At 51.9% G+C, this 19,386-nt stretch overlaps 2 protein-coding genes across 2 annotated transcripts; both read right to left on the reverse strand.

Moving 5' to 3' along the window:
• Positions 1-6,605: 6,605 nt before the first annotated feature.
• On the reverse strand, positions 6,606-10,379 carry LOC100900239 (proline-rich protein 36). The gene is made up of 4 exons (XM_003738548.2): positions 10,244-10,379; positions 8,643-8,948; positions 8,349-8,489; positions 6,606-8,255 (listed from the first exon to the last, which is right to left on the reverse strand). The coding sequence occupies exons 2-4, from the start codon at positions 8,787-8,789 to the stop codon at positions 6,900-6,902; spliced, it is 1,644 nt and encodes a 547-aa protein (XP_003738596.1). The 5' UTR covers positions 8,790-8,948; positions 10,244-10,379; the 3' UTR covers positions 6,606-6,899.
• On the reverse strand, positions 8,895-17,503 carry LOC100900381 (malonyl-CoA decarboxylase, mitochondrial). Its single transcript, XM_018641729.2, has 10 exons — positions 17,444-17,503; positions 16,168-16,293; positions 15,830-15,985; positions 15,589-15,720; positions 15,331-15,480; positions 15,067-15,231; positions 14,703-14,984; positions 14,342-14,567; positions 14,037-14,215; positions 8,895-8,948 (listed from the first exon to the last, which is right to left on the reverse strand). Exons 1-10 carry the CDS (start codon positions 17,450-17,452, stop codon positions 8,895-8,897), a joined length of 1,479 nt encoding a protein of 492 aa, XP_018497245.2. The 5' UTR covers positions 17,453-17,503.
• Between the last annotated feature and the right edge of the window lie 1,883 nt (positions 17,504-19,386).

The raw sequence follows: 19,386 nt of genomic DNA on the forward strand, positions 1-19,386 counted from the left end.
TTTGTTTTTTCCGAACGCCAAAGCCTCAAGGGGAACTTTCGTGTCAGTCTGCCAAGATGTGCTTGAGACTGAGCTCTACCAGTTGCTCTTAAGTAGTGAGAATCCGTGGTGAGGTCGGTTATCTTCCTGAATCGTTCAAAGTTCATATATCGACTCCCTCGAAAGAGAAGCTCTAATCTGGGGCGAATCGCGATTCAGCTCTGTGATCGAGATAACATGCTCGGAAGCGTTCATCGATTCGAACTCTCTGACTCATGTATCGAGTACAAAGAGATTACAGCGTCGAATCAGCTGGCGAGAGATGACTCTGATATGACAAAAGAGTCCGATCGACGCACCTGAGTATTCGTTCATGAGCTCGGGAAGCTCGATTTTCCGAAAGGAGAGATTTCACCGTGGGGATGGGACCACGAGCTCATGATCTCTCTGGGGATACTGATATCCTCAACGCGAACTCCGAGCTTCTTTTATCACCGTGAGCGCCGCGGATCCTCATTCACACGATGAGCTCTCAGTGGAATTTTCCTCTTCAAGTAACATTGCGGAACCCCTCGACCAAGATGGCTTCGAGGGAATCGTGGCAATATCTCAGCGGGAATCGCGATCGCAACCGACGGCTAACCGAATCCGCACCGTTTTCCTGTAATTCCAGAGCATGCAGCGCGAAAGTCGCGATCACGAGTCTTGGAGCTCTGTGAGAGGTTCTGATATCGGTCGATCTGAGCGTATCTCGCATCTCGCTCATAATCATTATTCGTTCAATTTCGGAATTCTCCGAGGCTGCTCAATCACCCCGAGCCTCCTGGCCTCTACCCTCCTATGAGTTTTCGGGCGATCGTCCCTATGCCCTGACCCAACCTATAATCCCGCTAATCATGAACCGCCTTGACAAGGAGCCTTCCCATTGGAGTCGATGAGAAAGGAGTATCCTCCCAGATGCTTAGTGCGGTGAGTGGAGCTGATTTAATATTTTTCGGCGATCCTTCCAGCGTAATGATAATTCAAGTCTGCCGGGCTCCTTCCTTCCAGATTCGTTCTCTCAGATATCAGCGAGCAGGTATTCCGGAGAGTGCTTGGCGCAATGCCTAGATCGGTGGACCGGCGCGGTGGTCAACTTATTCCGTGTCGCTCGAAATTTCTCAAGTGACAGAGCTCCCATCGACTGGTTAGATCTTTCCAGAGATGGGTCGATGTGCATCGAGCCCTGAAGACGCCATGAATTTCTGCAACTGTGTAGTGGGTGAGAAAAATCGACCGTCGATGGTGGGTCGGACTCTCGCTAGAGACCCAATGATGTCACCAATATTCTCCTCGCGAGGAATTCTCAATCTGTCCCTCGGATCCGGGAAGCCAACGAATCGATTCCGCATTTCTAGCTTCATCAGGACAGGGCAAGCCGACGATCTTCGAGAAGTACAGTAACACGCGCCTGTCAATGAAACTCCTTCTCAACCTCTGAACGCGGGGGCAGCGAGTTCATTTTTGATCTTCCCCTAGCTTCCCTTGCGTACTCGGCCCTACCCCCTGGACACCAGCGTCTAGCCCCGGAACGTGACGGTGACCAAAAGGTTCTGTTCTAACTGTCATCCCCGCGATTAGTACGTTCTAGAGGTGTGGCTAGCTGCATGATCTCCGTATGGCCGAGAGGGGACCCTTGAAGGAGATCTAGGTCGCGACCGTGAAGTCCTACACTCATCAGACAGATTCTGAGATTTTAGCCGGACTCGTCATTCGTCAGTCAGAGAGAATCCTCATTCCCACGATGTCGTATAGGATCTTTCTCCTCGAGTCTTCTTTGGGGGAAATCGGAATTGATTGGCATGATTTACGGACTCAGTGTGCTTCATAGATCAGCTACCAATGGAATGAGCGCTACTGTCAACTCCGTGGCGCTCAGCCGTCGTCTCGACCCCGGGAAAACTGGGGTACCTACTTCGATGAGGAAAGATCAAGTCTTTGATGGTCGAGTTTCTATGATCAAGATGTAAAAAAAGACGAAAAACTCGGAGCCCCCTCGCTTGCTTACCGATCGAGTCCTACGGTAAGGATCGTTCAATTGATCACGGAGGCCGACCTATCCGAGCATGACGATTGTATGAATGCAGCCTTGCGGGAATCTAGCGACGAAAGGCCACGGCGGCATACTTCATGGATGGGGCTCGGATAATCCCTGGTGGATCATGAGGTGAATGTAATGCAGGAAGACGGAAATCGACGGGGAGGGCCCTGAACACCATGCGAGATATTTTCTACCATGAAGCATAGGGTCACCCTCTTCGGCGCTCACTCGAACATCACTTAGCTCCGATCCGTAGCAATGATCAGCAGTGGAATCTTCCAGTTTTCCCAACGGAAGGCGGACGCTTGCCCGACGAACATTCTAGTGAAAAACGGACTGAAAATTGGACATTCGCGAAAACGAGCATTCCGTGTTATAGCAGGTGATCCGATGCTACTAGTCTCCATACTGAATCAATAGGAATCTCCTCAAGCTGGATTGCGACAATTTATGTCACCGATCCGTCGCGAGATTTTCGGACGCCGAGATGAAGCGTCCTACTTTGGCGCTTCATAGAAAGGTGCAAGGCAGAAGCTCATCACAGGGAACACCGATGGACCGACGGATGTAGTTCGCAGTAGCGAATTTCCACTGCAATCAATGTCCCTCAGCATCATTCCTGTGGCGAGCTGACTGAAGAAAGATGTATACCTGGCTCCTTGTCCTGTAATCCATGGTGATGAGTGTCACTGTAAGGAGCTCCTCCTGTAGTCGGGAACCATAGATTCACTTCCATGTACCGTCTCACGCATAGAAAGTCGAGATCGCTCAATGTGACGACAAGGCAAAGGCGGAAGATTCCATGAAGCGGCGAGTTTCCGGTGGACGCTTTTGTGATTCTCGACACTCCAAGAAAATCCTTGGTTACTTAATTGGAGGCGTCAACTCAGTTCGTACAGAAGCTCAGAGCCGTCTCAAAGACGGAAGGCGAAATCCCATCCTTTAGTGCGATAGATCCCCGAGATCGTACTCAATTAAGTACCCCGAACGACGCTCTGTTTTCGCTTCCAGCTCGGATCGAACGAGTAAGGGTGAAGCTCCTCGTGTCTTCCGATCCCAGAGGCTTCTTGTGGAACAAAAGAGAACTCTAGAAAACTCAAGCGCTACCACCGAAAGCGTCGCGCTTCCTTCTCATTGTCAGATGAATTGTATTTGGGCGGTGGTCCGGGTTCCGCGTGAAGGACAAGGTTTTCATGAAGCCACCTTTGGCAATGGCTCCTTGGGGTTCTTTTCATTCCATTCAAGCTAAACGACTGCATGTCAAGCAACTCGCCCTTGAGGTAGCCTGAATCTCGGAGAGACCCGAGAGGTTTCGAATAGACGCTGAACCGCAAACACAAAGGATGAAGCACGCTTATATGTCTGCCTATACCCGTGGGAGCCGCCCGGCGGCGATGGATGGCTTGTCGGGGAAACACAGAATGGGTCCTTCAGGAAGTCTCGAGTGAGGCGGCGATTTTCAATCCCACAGACTGGGACATGGATCAGTGATGATAACCCTGGGCTCCTCCGCAGGGTGGATCGTTCAGATCGCTTGTCGCAAATCGTTCAGCTCAAAGTCCAGAATAGAGCAGGTGGTGGGGAGGTACGGCAGCGGCTCCCCTTCTCAAGCCGGACTACTCACGGCACAGAGCCGTCGCTGATCCCCATGATCCGACCGACCTCCTCGGCTGATACTCCGTGGAGTGTGAGTTTTTCCCCCTTACGAATAGCAGATCATTCTGATGCAGGGAGTGGCGAGCTGTCACGCGCCTGTAAAAACGTCGACCTGTTCCCCGGAAATTGGCTCAATTCATTCGGTACGATGCATCCTTCGCATGGCAGCCGAAGAATTCCGTACCAAATCTCATTGATTCGGCTCGACAGACGCAGACTTGTTCTCTCCTAACCCTGGGATTCCGAGCCCTCCATCTTCCTTCAAGCTCCGCTTGTACCCGCGCTCTAACATTCACGCTCCGAGTCCAGAAAGCCGATAGGAATGTGCGTCCACATTCTTCTCTCGCACCCCCCCCCCTTCCGAGAGTCGCGAGCATTCAGAACACTGGTGGGTCTGTCGGACTTCGATGGAGCTCTGTACCGAGTACTCGCGGCGGGAGAGAGGGTCGCCCACTACCTTCAGGAATTCGCGCGGGGCGCGCTTGGATTCCGAAATTCACGCTCTTCTTCATTGGAGGGGTCGGTGAGGAACCCCCTCGCCCATGAATGCCTCCACCGAAATGAATAAAACCAGGGATCTTCCCATGTTCTTTCACTGGTGTCCCTCGAACTGACGAGCAGCAGACTCAAACCAACTCGTATCTTCTGTCGAGAACGAACGCGCCGATTTCTCGAATCATGTCTACCAACTCCCTTTTCGGAATTCACCGAGACTTGTTGACCTGCAAGATGTGCAATTTGAAGTTCGTGACAAGATACCATCTACGACAGCACTGTGCGACACACCACTCAGGAGAAGCCAAAAGCTTGCCGTCAGCGGTAAGAGGTCGACACTTTTGTCATGACTGCGGAGCCGCGTTCCCCGGAGAGCAGGAGCTAAAAACACATCTACGGACCCATGTGGGCTTCCCGCAATACGCGTGCAACGAGTGCAACTCGATGTTCGTCAGCGAAGAGACTCTGCGACTGCACACCAGGCTACACAGCACGAAACCCTATGCCTGTAACGAGTGTAGCTCGGAGTTCGCGCTCCGCAGTACTCTAAGGCGACACTACATCCAGAAACATGATTACCCCGATCTTCCGCCACCCTCGGATAATCACTGTATCGATAGCCTGAACAGCAACGCCGCCCTTGCAAGTCGACCGTCCTACCCTGCGAAGCGGGTTTTCCGTTTGCCAGTCAGAACTGCTCCCTTGAAAGCACCCACAAGCAGGTCTCGAATCGCTGCTACTCAACACTGCTCACCTATCTTTGCGCAACTCCGACGATAAAAGCGCGAGACAGCAGAGCGCAGGATTCCGGGTCGCCGCGCAGGCCCATCAAGCCATCCGCCGATAAGAATCCGACAAGCTCTCGGATCGCCATCGCAAGTCTCCGCGGGATGACACAAAAGCGATCGTTTCGCTCCCGCCGATTTTTCGTTCGATAATTTGCGGTAAAATATATTGTATTACGACGCTATCTATGTTCTCCCTCCTGATATTCGACCCAGTCGCTCAAATCCTCTTCCTGAATGGAAAATCGCTAGGCGGAATCCGCTGTTCGAAACAATAAATACAGACTCTCATGTCGATTCAGACCCACATCACAGTGCTCTTCTTCAATGTGCTTCCTACGACGGGAAGTTAAAGAAAAATGTATATATCGGCAGCCTTCGATTGCTCGGTGACGGTGCTCGCCGTCAGCTTCGGTCCTGGGCAGATGCAAGAACGAGAAACCCTTGATGATTGGGTGTCATAGCTTAAGACTCGAGCAGTGGCGTCCATGGGATTCTTCTTGGGGGGGGGCTAGATCGGATCCTCGCGTGGAGCTGATTTCCAACATGGCGACCTGCTCCTATACCTTGGCATCACGAACTCTCGATCTGGGACGGGGCTATAGCCCCCTAGCCCCCCCCCTTCGCGGACGCGCCCGGACTCGAGCGGAAGGCCGTCGGCACCCACAAATTCGGGAAAAGTCGCTTTTGTGAGAGTTTAGCATTTTCTGAGCGAAATCGCAGTTGTCGGTGCTCCCCAGAACCTGAGAAAACCCGTACTTCCCGGTAAGCAATCACCACAGATGGACACGAGACCTTGCCTCTTTCCGAGTGACTTTGAATTCATTCTCCTAAGTCTATCGAGCAGCACTCTTATCAAAGCTCTCGGGGCTCCGGCCTTGCAGGGTCCGCAAACTCATGGCGCTATAATATATTTCGAACTATTATGATCGGACTCGGGAGCCTCTCTCGCTCCCGATATGATCATTCATCGACGGGGCCGTGGGGGGAAGATCGCGGGCCCGGGAAACATTCAGACGAGGGCCCCTCTTCATGATCGCCTCGCGTCCCTCACTTCGTTTGTTGAGGAGGATACTCGATAAAAACAACGAAACGCGGGTCAAGGCACAGAAGAGGTAGACGACCGCAGTTCTCTAGAGAACGAATGCTTCATGAGTAATTCCAAATGCTGAAAACTTCGGACTCCTCTACTTCACTTCGTCTGAAGCAGTGGTTGTCAAATGGGGAGCCCAGGGCGTAGGCTGGGGAGCCCAGACCCTCAAGCTTCTCTTGGAGTCGGGGATTTCCGAGTTCGGGTGGTTCTAGAAGGTTCATTGGATGTGATTCGGATGCTGTGTATTTCAGAAGCTGGAATCAATTTTTTGCGAAACACCGGGTATCGTAATCCTGCATAGTTACGCCTATGAATCCACAGCAAGCGATCAATCATCACTTCCTCGCGTCGACTAGGGCAGCCGAAGTTTCTTTCTACCCGCTCAGGGTAGCCGCGGAGGTCTGGAATTACCTAAGCGGTATAAAGAGGGACAGTTGAGACGATTGCTCTAATTGACAGCGCATTTTAAACGGGGATCATGTTATTAAGAATACAGAGCCGCAAACCGAGGAGGAATCCACTCAAGTCCTGAGTGATGGGATTCGTAGTCACAAAGTTTGATCCATGGTCTCCAATCGGTGACATTGACTGCGCGGCGTTGTCAAATCATATGAGCTCAAAATACTTTTCGAATGTCCATAGAAGGGTTAGGACCTTGCAACCGAGACCGGGATTTCCTGCTGCGTTGATACTCAATTAAATCGCGGATTCCATCTCGTGGGGGACGTGGAAAAGATCCTGACACGTTAAAAACACGGCGACTCTTACGAAGAGGATCCCGATTTGAGCCCGTGTTCGTGCTACACAACTGTCAATCCCTCCCTCTGATGACGCTGCGTAGATTTTCGCTATTACCGCTTCCGCCACACATCTGCGGACTCGCAAGTGTCGAAATCTTCGAGAAGTCGACAATGATATGAGATCGCTTTTCCGGAGCATCGACCTGTCTCTTCGGAGGATATGGCTTCTTGAAGATTTGTGGCTCTACCGCGAGAGATGGGGCAGCTCTCACAGCAGTGTCGGGCCATGATTGAGTTGGAGGCGGTACACGGAATAAGAGTGCGCCAGGATCCTTTGGCTCGCCCCGGTTGTTCGACATGGATGTGTTCCTCATGAGAATCGGTGGAATAAAACTCGGGGTGGGCACCAGTGGAATGTGCCGTTTCCTGGGTTTATCTTTTTCGACTGGAGTTTCGTTCTTCTGAACCGCGCTTTGTAGCGGCAATGATAAGCTTGGTGCAGACGATCGCGCTTCGAGCCGAGGAACGACCTCTTCCCGCGCGATCGGTGCGACAGGAAGCGACGGAGGTGGGTACGGCTTTTTGAACAAGGGCTCTCCGGATTGGGGGTCTCGATTTCCCGAGGGCATTTCACTTGTAGGTGGCTGATCAATCATTGCTCGTTTGACTGTGGTTTTCATTCTCGCTAATCGTCGAGGTGGCGTCGCTTTCGCTTCAGGCGCCTTCGGGGGTTCTACAGGAGTCGTAGGAGCAGATTCCTTGTTGAGTGATGATCCCAGCCTCGGCTCGGCAGCCGATTCACTGCGTTCTGTCAGGGACGGCAAGAGACGCGATTGATTCGGTTCCCGATTGGACGTGATGGGTATTAGAGGAGGCAGAGGCGGAAGAGGCGATTGACTCGCCGGCGGGGCATTCTGGATCGACAGGACGGAGGAGGGGGCGGAGGTGACCCCGGGAGTATTCAGCGCTCGCGGTATCGAGGGGGCAGATACGGATCGTGAAGACTTCAGACTTGACGAGTATGGCGGCGGCGGTTTGAAAGGAATGTTCACTGAAAGGTTTGGATTGGAAAGCCGCGAGAGTCCGTAGGGCGGGGGTGGTTGTAGAAGGGGGGCAGATGGACTCGGAAGCGGGATGAGACCAGTTGCTGGACGAGGGGCCGTAGGGAGAGGCGCGGGGCTTGGATGGAATGGCACATCTTGGAATGATTTCCTCACAGGCACTGTCACGGCCCCGGACATGAGCGGCGGCGTATTCGAGAACGGCAGAATCTCCTTCAGCTGAAAGTGGCTTGGAGGTGATAGGACATCGACTGTCGGTGGCGGTAAAGTTTTTGGACCAAGATCCGGAACCGCAGGGGGTGTGCGGGATGTCGAGTTGAGATTCCATGAGAGAAGTGGCATAAGCAGCTCTCCGTGTTGAGGGTCCTGAGAGGAAGGAATCGTCAGTGGATTTCCGCTGCAATCAGTGGAGAACAGAAGAGTTATCCCAAGACGACATGATTATATTGCGATACTCACTGGAATCCGTTTCTGATTCACATTGCTCTCCTGCAAGGGCTCGATATCGAAAGTAGGCGCTTCGCAGCAGTTTTCGTCGTCAGACCAATCGAAAGTCGGCAGAACCCGCGGGATCCTCGAGCCGGAGACTTCCATGTTCCCCTGCTGACGAATTTTCAAATGACTTCTCGTAGCTCATTCGGAAAATCTACACCGATCAGAAGCATTCTTATTTTCCTGGATTCCTAGACTCTCGACACGAGCATCGAATGATTCGTTGAGTTTGAGATTCTCCTGATACGGGGTTTGACTGACCTGCGGGTCTTCCTCTGATACATCTTCGACGCGAGTCTTTGTCGCTGCTGATGGAGATCCCCACCACGGTATGGTCAATTCCATGGCGCCACGAGGAGCGTGGAGACCCTTATCGATTCCGTTTGAGTAAGTTCTTAGGGAATTCATTCTCCCCAGTCTCTGTGCAAACGCTTCCGGTCCCTGTCAATTCCGGAAAAGTCCGTGAACCGTGTTCACACCTGGGGTCACGGCACCATCGAACTGTCGTGACGTTTAGAGACTTGATTCGACATCGAGCTTCATCTGCTCTGCAGCGAAGGCCAACACCTGCGAACATTCGATCTCAGTTAATTTGGGTCGGATGAGGCTATGAGCATGGACGTATCAGATTCCTGATGGAGGGACTTCGACCCGTCGCACAGTGGGGCCAAATCGGATTTCAGGTGGACATGAGTGTTCCACGTAATTTTTCAGATTTCTAAGGTTTTTGGAGTCTGAAATGGAGCGGAGGAAGACTACTGAAAGCATTTCCAACACCGCAGGGAGCGGGATGAGCTCACAATAAGAGAAAAAAACATGATATGATTAATCGTGGCAGGAGATCACTTTTTGTTCTACTCGGATTCCTTCAGCTCCGTTAAACTCAATCATCGACAGCAAAAGCTCGAGCCAGCGGAAGCTGCCTCACTCAGAGCTCACTCGGAGCCCTCTGAATTCTCTGCTGTGGGTCCAGCATCGTCGTCTCCGATCGATTCAACATCTTCCGTTAATGAGTGGTAGTCGTGTAAGCATCGCACCTCTGCATCCGGAGATTCCTCTTTTTCCGTGGGAATCGCCGCATAGAGACTATAAGGGAATCTGAAGATCTTGGTGGATATGAGTTGAAGGACATTGTCGCTCTCTGTTCGCTCCCCAGTTACCTCTGGGCACGAGTCAACGCCGCGCCAAGTCGCGACGCTTACATCTCCGAACGGATAAGAGCGTCAATCGTCTCCGACGCTGATTCGGATTCGAAAAACTACATGAGAATGGTCCCGATCTACGAGAACAGATCCCAACTGTGGACAGACAGTGTGACTTGACCGGAATCATGTGGGATTGCGAGATCAGGACGGGAACTGAGCGCAGAAAATAATTTTCCCCCAATTCGAGGGCACAAAGCATCTTCATTTCCGAGCATAACCGATTGGGGGGGGGAATTCATAAAAATTGTCGTCAAAAAAATTTCAATTTGATTCTCGCAAGCGCCAGGGTGGCTGGGGGATGCGGGAAAAGCGGTAATCATGGTTCTCTCGGGACTTTCAGAGTCTTACGAACATTTTCAAACCCATCACCGATCAAAATTCCGGGATGGATTTCCATGGACTTTCGTCCTCCTAAAATTCGATTTGGCCCCGCTGTGCGACGGGAGATCCATGATCGCGCGTAAGTTCGTGGATATGACTCACGCTACCGTACAACCGGGAGTCCGACGATTTCCACGCGGACAACGATCCCCAGTGGCTCCAGGAACTCGGAAAGGTCTTCAACATCCATCGAACAACCTCCCCGCATGTTACTCATTATGAGCGGGACATGATGGAGGTCCGCTCGTACCCGGTCAAGGGATGTCAACAACCCACCTGCTGTTGACTCCTGAGATCTTTCTTCGAGAACACAATTTATCATTCACTGATCGACGATTACTCAGATCATCTTTTTAGCGAGAACGTTATCCGGTCACATAGCGTCTGCTCCTCTCAGTGTTCGAATGCGACGACTTTCAGTCGTCTTCTAAATTACTCGTGTTTTCTAGCGAAGCTGTGGTGGCGCCCTCTAGGGCCACCGCTCTTGGTTCTCTGAAACGCGCATGTTCTGACGTGAGAGTACTCCGAGAGAGAATTTTCCGGGAGACGGCGTGTGCGGGGACGACCGTCGAAGAGGTCCAGTATCTTAGGTCGTCTTGCAGAATTCCCTTTTCGAGACTCCGGATCGGGAACTCCGAGACGAAATTCAAAATCATCAATCTTCGACCTCTTGAGGCATCCGGGGACGCTCTCACTTTTTTTCCATGACAACACATCCATGTAGGTTGTAGGTTGATGCGTCTGGGGTTGAGGGCTCATAGCAGGAAGGCGGAACAGAGACTGATTGGCTCGCGAATTGATGGACTACCGGAGCATCGAAGAGATTGCCGGCAGCACCCTTCTTCCAGCGCCCTTCGCCGAGATATCGCTACATAATATAAATTGAGACCACAAGCCAGGGACCACAAGGGAGGGATCACTTGCTCTATATCCGTTTTCCCTCGAGCCGTCTGTAACATGCATCGAGCTCCCGGCGCTTTTGGAAAACATCGAGTACGCCATCGCGAGTTCTCATGCCGCTAGAGCTGTCGGTTCGTTCGAGTGGGCTCGGCTGCCTCCCGACACTGGACTCGACTGGATAGATCTCCTCCCCGCCGCGTTCTTTTCGTAGAAGGCGGTGTTGTTTTTTTGCTCATCGGTCGAGTTGCCGACCAGTGCTCTCTTCACGGTGAGCGGGATATCCAGTCGGAATTTCGATGTTGTTTTCGTTGTTTCACGAGGTGGAGCCAAACTCAGCCGCATACGAGATGATTCTCTCCCGCTTGAAAGCGACGAGCTTCAGAACGAACGCAAAGAAGGTCGACTTTTGAAACGAGAAGTGAGAGTTACGTCGCAATCATGGAGAGTCACTCAGACATCAGGACTGCATTGTCTGAGACCATAAAAGGTCCAGTTGATACCATGGCTATAGTTGAGACAACAAATGTTCGGATCGAGTAGAAAAATTTATTGAACGAGCGACGCAGTCTTTCGCAGCGGCTGTTTGGATTGGGAGGAGACGGAACTTGACATGGATACGAGGTGAAACATGATTTTGCTGGGAGGTAGGTTGGAATCATCCAACAAGCAGCTTAGGAGTCGAAGAGTGTCTGTCCAAAGTGGCTACAACTGAACAGGGGAACCGCGCACGCTAGCGATTCTGCCCGCTTCGGATCCCATTTGCGATACCAGCTTGACGTCGGAGGAGCCGGGGCCGATAATTAATCGGACGGACCCGGCTAGAGTCGCGAAGCTGGTGCTGCAAAGCTCCTTCAGTGAGTCCGCGTCGGCTTCGAGTAGTGGAGCGCGGCACCTATGCGGGATACGCTTGCGCAAGCAGCTGAGTGGAGTGGTTCCGGGAGGGGAACGGGAGACTCGTTCCGCGACGCTAGAGGTCCCATTCGAAGGAGTGACGGCAACGTCTAGGCTAGCGGTACCATGGTTTTCCGGCAGCGATTGCGACAAATCAGGATGGTGATGCCTCCTCCGGATGAAGGGTCTTCTGAGGGTGGTGCGGAGAGCGACTTCCGAGCCCCATTCAAGAGGAGCGAGATGCTCAGCGTCTCGCGAGCTCGCACGGCGTCGTAGACTCTTTCCGGTGATGAGCATTGGATTGCATCTCCAGCACAAGTGTTGCGAAGAGCCGGCGTGTCCCCTCAAGTTTACCCGCGATTCCCTCTTCCCGAAGACCGGTGCTCCGCATCCAGTACACCAACAACGATTCCTACCGCTGATGCTCGACATGCTCCTTGGATCTTCTGCATGGCGAGTTGAGGAAGGCTCATGACGGTGGTATTTCATGATGGAGTTCATGTTGCGACGCTGGTAGATGAACATGTCGCGTCGGCTCCTGGGAACAATGCAGGCAGACATGATGGATGAGAACGACCGTGAGAGCCTCGTGAAGAACTCTCGGAGACCCTTGAAACTGTACAAAAGCCGGACAGAGAGTCGCTAGAAGAGCTCGGGCAGGGTGCTGATTCCGACTGGAACCTCAGTGCACTGGTGAACGAGTTTTATACGCACTCAGAGACTCTGAGATTTTGAGATCTACCATTGAGTGAGGGGGTTGCGCACTATTCGCTGATCAATACGCTCATGCGGAATCCGCGGCTCGTAAAATCTCGGGACCCTAGGGGTTGCGCGGGGTAGTGGGGTTCGGCTATTCGGATTCCGCGGGATGCTCCGATGAGGAATTTCTGGTCGTAAGATGTGCCTCCTAATTGATCATTTTCGAAATTCGAAATCCGGAGCGAGCGAATGAATGAGAATTCCTCTCGCAGGCATTAATGAAATGAGGCACCTTTGCTGCTGCTCCGGTATGCGGGGTTCGATCTCTCCGGGATATCCGTTCTAAAGTCATGTCATGTAGAGTTTCTGTGTTCAAGCAAGATGGATGTTCTGCATGGGAAAGCCGAAATTTATCATGAGGAGAGCTATCAAATCGATGGGAGCGGCGTCGTCTCAGCAAGTTCCCGTGCCAACGGAAATGACCGCAGCGTAGGGATGGAGACCTCGGTTCCTTGGAGTGCTTCTGCTCGCTGTGCAGAATCATGCATTTTTCATCACTGGTGTCAGGAGGTTCTCTTGTCCGTGTGCGACGAAGATGAAGAAAGCAAGCACGGCATAAACACATAGAGTGCCACCGGGCGGAATTTTCCGGAATTCCGGGAGAACTGAGGGACGCCGCGTCCCTCAGTGGCACTCAATGTGTTTTAACACATTCCTTTGCGGAGGTTGTGCAACTCACATGCTTAGCTCTGCCATTCACCAGCTGGCGGAGCAAGTGGGGTTGATGTCGCCAAGGAAAAATAAATTGGTCGCTTATGGGAAGTGTTTCGTCTCTTGGATCAGCCGTCCGACTCGCGGAAAACTGCGAGACCTTCCCCGGAGTACCTCTGCCTCCCCAATCGTCACTCACTCGGCGGAGAGTTTGCCGGAGACGGCAGTCCGCCTCGCAGAGAACTTCGAAGCATTCCCTTCGCATTCGAATTCGTCGCAGACCTCGACTACTTTGAGCTCAGTCGGCGCAAGCGATGCGGCTAGGGCTCCGGAAAGAATAATTCCCACCACGATTTGGAGGAAACATATATCGACGAGGATTGAACCAAAAATTATCATATACCGAATACCGATGGTGATTGCATACGGACATCATATTTTGCGGATTCATGCATATAATCATGATCTGTTTCGTCATCGGGTGCTCCGTGGTGACGGGCTCTCCGTATTCTCGGGATCTATCCCAATTCAAGGGTTTCCCCAATCAGGTTCCAGAAGTACTGCTCGGTTCCTTGGTGGAACTCCAACGTTTATCCAACCCTCTCAGTCCATGCGCGAGATTGACGCCGAGGAGCCGGAGCCTGCGGTCTAGCGACCGGACGAGCAGGATGTGGCCCAGAAAACAGTGACCTCATCGAGCCATCGGTGCAGATCGAAGAAAAGAATCCCGGAGGATAGAAGCAGTGTAGATGCGAAATGTATAGTAATTTATGTACAGGTATCGTTGAAATTCTGAAGTCATCCTATCACGGCCTGTGAAGCCACCCGTCCGTCATCGAAGCTCCGTCGAGTCGAGCAAAGCTAAGACCTGGCTCGAAGCGTCAATGTCTCCTTTGATGCAATATTGTGCGCTATTGAGGCCCATACTGTCGAGGAAGTATCTGTAGTTCACCATCAGAGAGCACGAGTTGTTCAAGCCACGGAGTGAAGTGTCAGCCATCCAATTGATCCGCCACAGGGTTGCCCCGTTTTTCAGATGGAAATTCGCTGCAATCCGAAAGAAAGCATCATCCAGGCTGCTCCCTCCAATCGGAGAAACAGGAATTTCGGAAAAAGGGATACCCTGCCGATAAGATGGGCTCCACCAGCAAGAAGATCCCTGTATCCACCCACCGACTCCATTCAGGGCGAAGCCTCGGTGTTTCTCTCTGAACAGGTATTGTGCGCAAAGTCTCATCAAGGGTTCCTTCAATCGTTCTTTGAGCGTCTCATTTTTGTACCACAGATGGCTTTTGATCATCTCATAGAGCATGGCTGTTGCCTCACCGGCGTCTTCCTCTTCCGTGATCGTCTCCAGCTCATCAACAGTGAACGGACAGCTTCGTTCTTTCCGGGATGCCTGAAGTGAATCCAAATCTATAAAGGGACCTCTTTGATAATCCACTTTCGATAGTCGACCGAGCTCGACTCGAGTTAAACCACAGAAAATGAGCGCGCGGGAGCGAGGGATTCCGGAGCGATCTCTTCAACTCACTTGAGCGAGGCAGGTGAGTATCCAGTCCCTGAAACCCGGTATAGGTGATAGCGTGGAGAACGTTGACAGGCTTGGATGTTCAGCTTGTAGATCTTGCACGGCGTTCTTGATCAGGTATCTCCCGAGCTCTATGCCTTGGAGACCTTTTTGTGTAGATGTGATAGAATAGAATATAGCGGCATTTATCCGGGAGGGTTCTTCCAGGTTTTCCATGGATGAGGGGAGCGCCATGGCTTGCAGGGAACTCGTTGATTCCAGAGACTGCTGGTGCTGAACAATCTCCTGGAGAGCAGCGTGAAGGGGTTGAATTAGATTTAGAAATATCAGAACTCGTGTTTCAGTCGATGCGAGGCTCTCTACTCACTTTTATGCTTTCCGCTACGTGCTGCATCAGTGCGGTGTGCAGAACCACAATAGGCTCATTGGGCATGGTAGAATGACAGAAAACAAAACATCTCCGATAGGGTCCCACACGACGTTTCAAATCGAGCCAACCCCGCACCGGGTGCACGGCTTCGTACTCTGATATCTGGGGGCATAGGACTATTCAGAGGATGCGCGCGGGCGACTCGCAGATCTATCGCTCCTTCAAAATATGCTTGTGTATGTCTCGAGATCGCTCGCTCACCTTCTGCAGCATCTGACATGAGCTCTGCCACGTAATTCGCTCCACTTTCATCAGACCGGCTGAGAACCACACGGAGAGCAATTCTTTCAATTGGTTACTCATCGTCCGCAAGCCTGCTAGATCTGAGTTCGCGTTCTTCGCCAGAATATCCTGAAAACATGCTCGAATCGTAGATATTTCGAAATTCCACTCAACTCAGAGGACTATCCATCAGTATACAGAATCCGGACACTCAGGAACGCTCGAAACCGTACGTACCAACATGTGACCGCGAAGGTCGACGAGGAACTTCACTCCTCCATCGACCTTGCCGATTTGTTGAAATAAATCCATGTACTTCGGAGTGAGCGCCTGTCTGAGCTTCTCTTCCAGTCGAACGATGGGGATATCCTGTCACGGAATATCATCCCGAGAGATTAGCTACGCGCTAAGCAATCGTTGGCGGAGGATCAGAGGCGTGTGCGGGCGGAATGAATTGATCAAGACTCGTCTTCAATACCTTAGGGTCCTCATTCTTAAAGGTATCGAGGTATCCTTGCGCTGCGCCGCAAACGCTCCTTCGATCTACATCGAAGTCTGTGGCCAGCTTCTGCATGAATATCATCTGATCATCTTCAGATAAGGTCAAGTATCGTCTGCAGAGTTCACTGACGAGCTGTGGATTATCGACAAAACTTGAAGCATAGAATTGAACAAGTTCAAACAAAATAGATTCTCGAGAGGTTATTGCTCTGGTCCCGCTGTAAAACCTCTCAGGACCCCAGCAATAAATGGGAACCCCGATCTGGTACGACATTGCCGAATGGGACAGGGCGTCCGGGAAATTCTGAGACATACCTGAGAATTTTGTGGCGCCCTGGGGTCCTTCGGGAGGAGCGTGTCTTTAAGCAGTCTTTCAATACTAGAGGACAACAACCGATCCATGGGTCTCTGAGTGGAGAGTTTCAACAATAGCAGCGAGTTCTGAAACGAGTTCCATCAGTTCTCAGGATGCGGATGCAAGCACTCAGAAGGGGCGGTACTTTATTGAGTCAGGATTTGAGTCACGAGCCGACACTTGTCCAGAGAAGTACCTCCGACTGGGCGTTGTGTCCCGGATGAGAGAACCTCTACCAGGTTTCTCGCAGAAAGGTGGAAGCGTTTCTTAGATACCGATCCAATCGTTCTCTAGGCAGCTCACGTTTCGGGAGCGTACCCACATCCCTCTTTCTGGGTCATACTTGTTTCTAGCTGCCCGGTGGACTGTTTTCAAAGGACAGAATCGCCCTCTTTGGACTTGTATCGAGAAAATAAGCAATCGCTTCGGTTTTTCAGAGGGACCGCCAGACTTCGACGGACCCCGCGACGCGCATCTCCGTTGAAGCGTACATCGCTTGAATAAGGATAACCGATGACGCACGAATCAATGGGGTGAGCGGGGGCAGGGAATATCCCTCCTACTCTAATCTGTGTCGGCCAGACGAGCATGTGCTCATGTACCAGAATTGAGACCCACCGCATCTGACGCGAGGGAGATGGAGAGAATCACAGAATTCGACGCTGCAGGTTTCGATCCGCTAATCTGCACTTCCAGGCGGGATCCTCCGGGGACCCCTTTTTTTCCAAATTCTAGCATTTCATGAGTTAACGGTCTCTTTCCTCTCGGGGTGGAACTCTCGAACGCTTCAGAAACTGAGTCCCGCCAGCCGCGTACAGCATTCATGCTGTCAAATTTCATGATACCTCCACTAGCCGCTGTTCTGATCATCGATCATTTTTGATTATCCTGTCCCACTCCTACTTTCTCACATTTGGATCTCACCATGGATGCATGGCAGAGCTGCTCGCTTTCAAATCAGGTGAGAGCGCTTAGTGATTCGCCACCGGGCCCGATCCCTGGCACTCGGCCATGCAGGTTGGAGAAAGCACCGGATCATTGGGAGCTCATTCTAGAGAAAAACTTACTGCCGGTGCTCCGATATATTTCGGACGAGATTCCGTTGAGAATCCAGAGCTTAAAAATGACGCGCCTCTCGGAGTCTCACAGCAACAGGAGTTCAACGGCTCGTAGTGTCGGGTGATACGACTGCTCGAGAGTACCTAGTAGACCAGTCGGCTCATTCCTCTGCCTCACCTTCAGCATACTGCTCTGACTCGGGCGGAGGGCGCTGCTCTCTGGAAACAAGCTCTGTTTTCAAACAGAATCGACGTTCTGCTCACGCGAAGGTCCCCGCTTGCCGACGAGCAACGCTGTCTATGCGGAACGACTCGTCATCTGGTATGTTTCTTAGATAATCTTCAAGAAGACGGGAGATTGTCTCGGCATGGGGAATCCTCTTTTAAGAAACAGTTCGCTATCTCGAAGGGCTCTCACGACGGGCACTGAATCACGATCAGCTGTGTGACATCAGCTGGTAGTACACACGTTCGACCACCGGGAGGATAAGGTCCCTGTCTGCAGTTCCGCTCTTTTTAATAAATCGTCCTCGAGTACTCAGTCAGTAAATTGAGTCGACGATTTGATGCTTCACGGATATAACAACACACTGTGAATATTGGGACGCATGATGGAACAGGGGATCCTATAACCCTCTCCACCGAATGCATTCATCCTGGAGTGAGAGGGAGAGTGCGCGAATCTATACCTCACGATATACATATCGAGCTAATGCCGTATCGGGCGCTCGTCCTAAACTTGCTTAGGTGTCATAGTCGGTGATTTGATTCGCGGGGGACATTCCTTTCCACTAGTTCATGGCGATGTAATAGCAGGAACCAGAAGGGAGCGGTCCGAGTTCTGGGTTTGAGAGACAGTCGGGACGAGACGTGTTGGCCAAGTTGGTAGAGGGAATTTACCCGCCTTGGGCAATTCAGAAGGCAATCTGAAGAACAGGTTTCGGACTATCGAATCACGACCGGAGGCTCCAGAGCAGCTGTACGTCATTGCTGATCGATCGGGAGCTCCCCGCGAGCACTTTCTCCTCGCAGAGAGCGATACAATCATCCACTGCGTTCGCGTCCACAGACATCTATCCGGCAGAATAGATGTGCATGCAATTGCGGCCGCGGGAAGTAGGACATCTCCTCCGAAAGTCACTCGGTAGGAGAGCAACTAGGGGGCCCACGAATCTCGAAGACGATCCGTGTTCCCGGCTGTATCCGACGAATTCCCAACTCTGGAAACGGGTTTTGTAAGGACACGACCCGGTGCAGAGATACTAACCGTTTCGCATCGGGTGCGCTTGCCCACCCATGCATTCCGATCATCGTCCTCGAAAAATGCCTCCAGACCCCTGCAAATGCTTAATATCTCCGAAAATCGGCGACGGCGTCGTGGCTCGGTAGTTCGCGTCCTCAAGTACCTATCTTGACGACTCGGGGGCGTTCGAGATGACTCCGACTGGTGGTAAGTTCGCTCCAGCGAGGAATAGGATACTTAATCTGATCTCCCTCGAAAACAATAAGTGTTCCATAAGAAGAAAATTCTCCAGGATCCGCAGTCGGATCGAATGTCACGTCGGACCAATGTTCCGCCTCGAAATCCGCGCAGCCACCGGCGACGCTTTCTTTGCAGAGCGGATTGCAGCGTGGGCGTCGGCCCTGGCTCTTCGGCTCCTTGCGGCTGAACGATGGCATGAATAGTTCGTCTCGATCGTCGTCGGGTGTAATTATTCACTCCCAGAGAAGCGTCCCCTCCGTTCGGAGAGTTTACATCGGACTTCTCTCCGAAGAATAACATTCTACAGCCCCGTTACTGTGGCGGAGTTTCTGTGTCTTCATCCGAGTCATCATGAAGTGGGAGCTGTGTCCACGGATCTCGAGCAGCGGATTTGACATGCGAACTCAGCCGGATCCGAATCGATTTAGCTCAACCTTTTCTGAATAGTTTCAATGCCAAACATGAAGAGAGATGCGTATATCGTGACGGTTCCGTCTGAATCGCTTCAGCAATAGGCGAATTTCGGAGAGCTTCCAAAAATCATTCCAAGGATTCCAGAGGAGAAAACGCGGACACACCCCAGAGTCCGCTGTTTGAAAATACGTGAATAAACGGAGGAACAGTGAAACATCAAAGAA

The sequence above is a fragment of the Galendromus occidentalis genome, unplaced genomic scaffold, assembly GCF_000255335.2.
Source record: "Galendromus occidentalis unplaced genomic scaffold, Mocc_1.1 scf7180000076006, whole genome shotgun sequence".
NCBI classification, from domain to species: domain Eukaryota; kingdom Metazoa; phylum Arthropoda; class Arachnida; order Mesostigmata; family Phytoseiidae; genus Galendromus; species Galendromus occidentalis.

Bases quoted from the DNA above. Each gene is read 5' to 3' on its own strand.
- LOC100900239 (XM_003738548.2), bottom strand. From the start codon at position 8,789: ATGAATTCCCTAAGAACTTACTCAAACGGAATCGATAAGGGTCTCCAC. The intron at 8,490-8,642 runs GTCAGTCAAACC...ATTCGTCAGCAG, and splicing joins TATCAGAGGAAGACCCGCAG to GGGAACATGGAAGTCTCCGG. The intron at 8,256-8,348 runs GTGAGTATCGCA...CCTTCCTCTCAG, and splicing joins TGAATCAGAAACGGATTCCA to GACCCTCAACACGGAGAGCT.
- LOC100900381 (XM_018641729.2), bottom strand. The intron at 15,986-16,167 runs GTATGTCTCAGA...GATAATCCACAG, and splicing joins GGGCGCCACAAAATTCTCAG to CTCGTCAGTGAACTCTGCAG. The intron at 15,721-15,829 runs GTATTGAAGACG...ATTCCGTGACAG, and splicing joins TTAAGAATGAGGACCCTAAG to GATATCCCCATCGTTCGACT.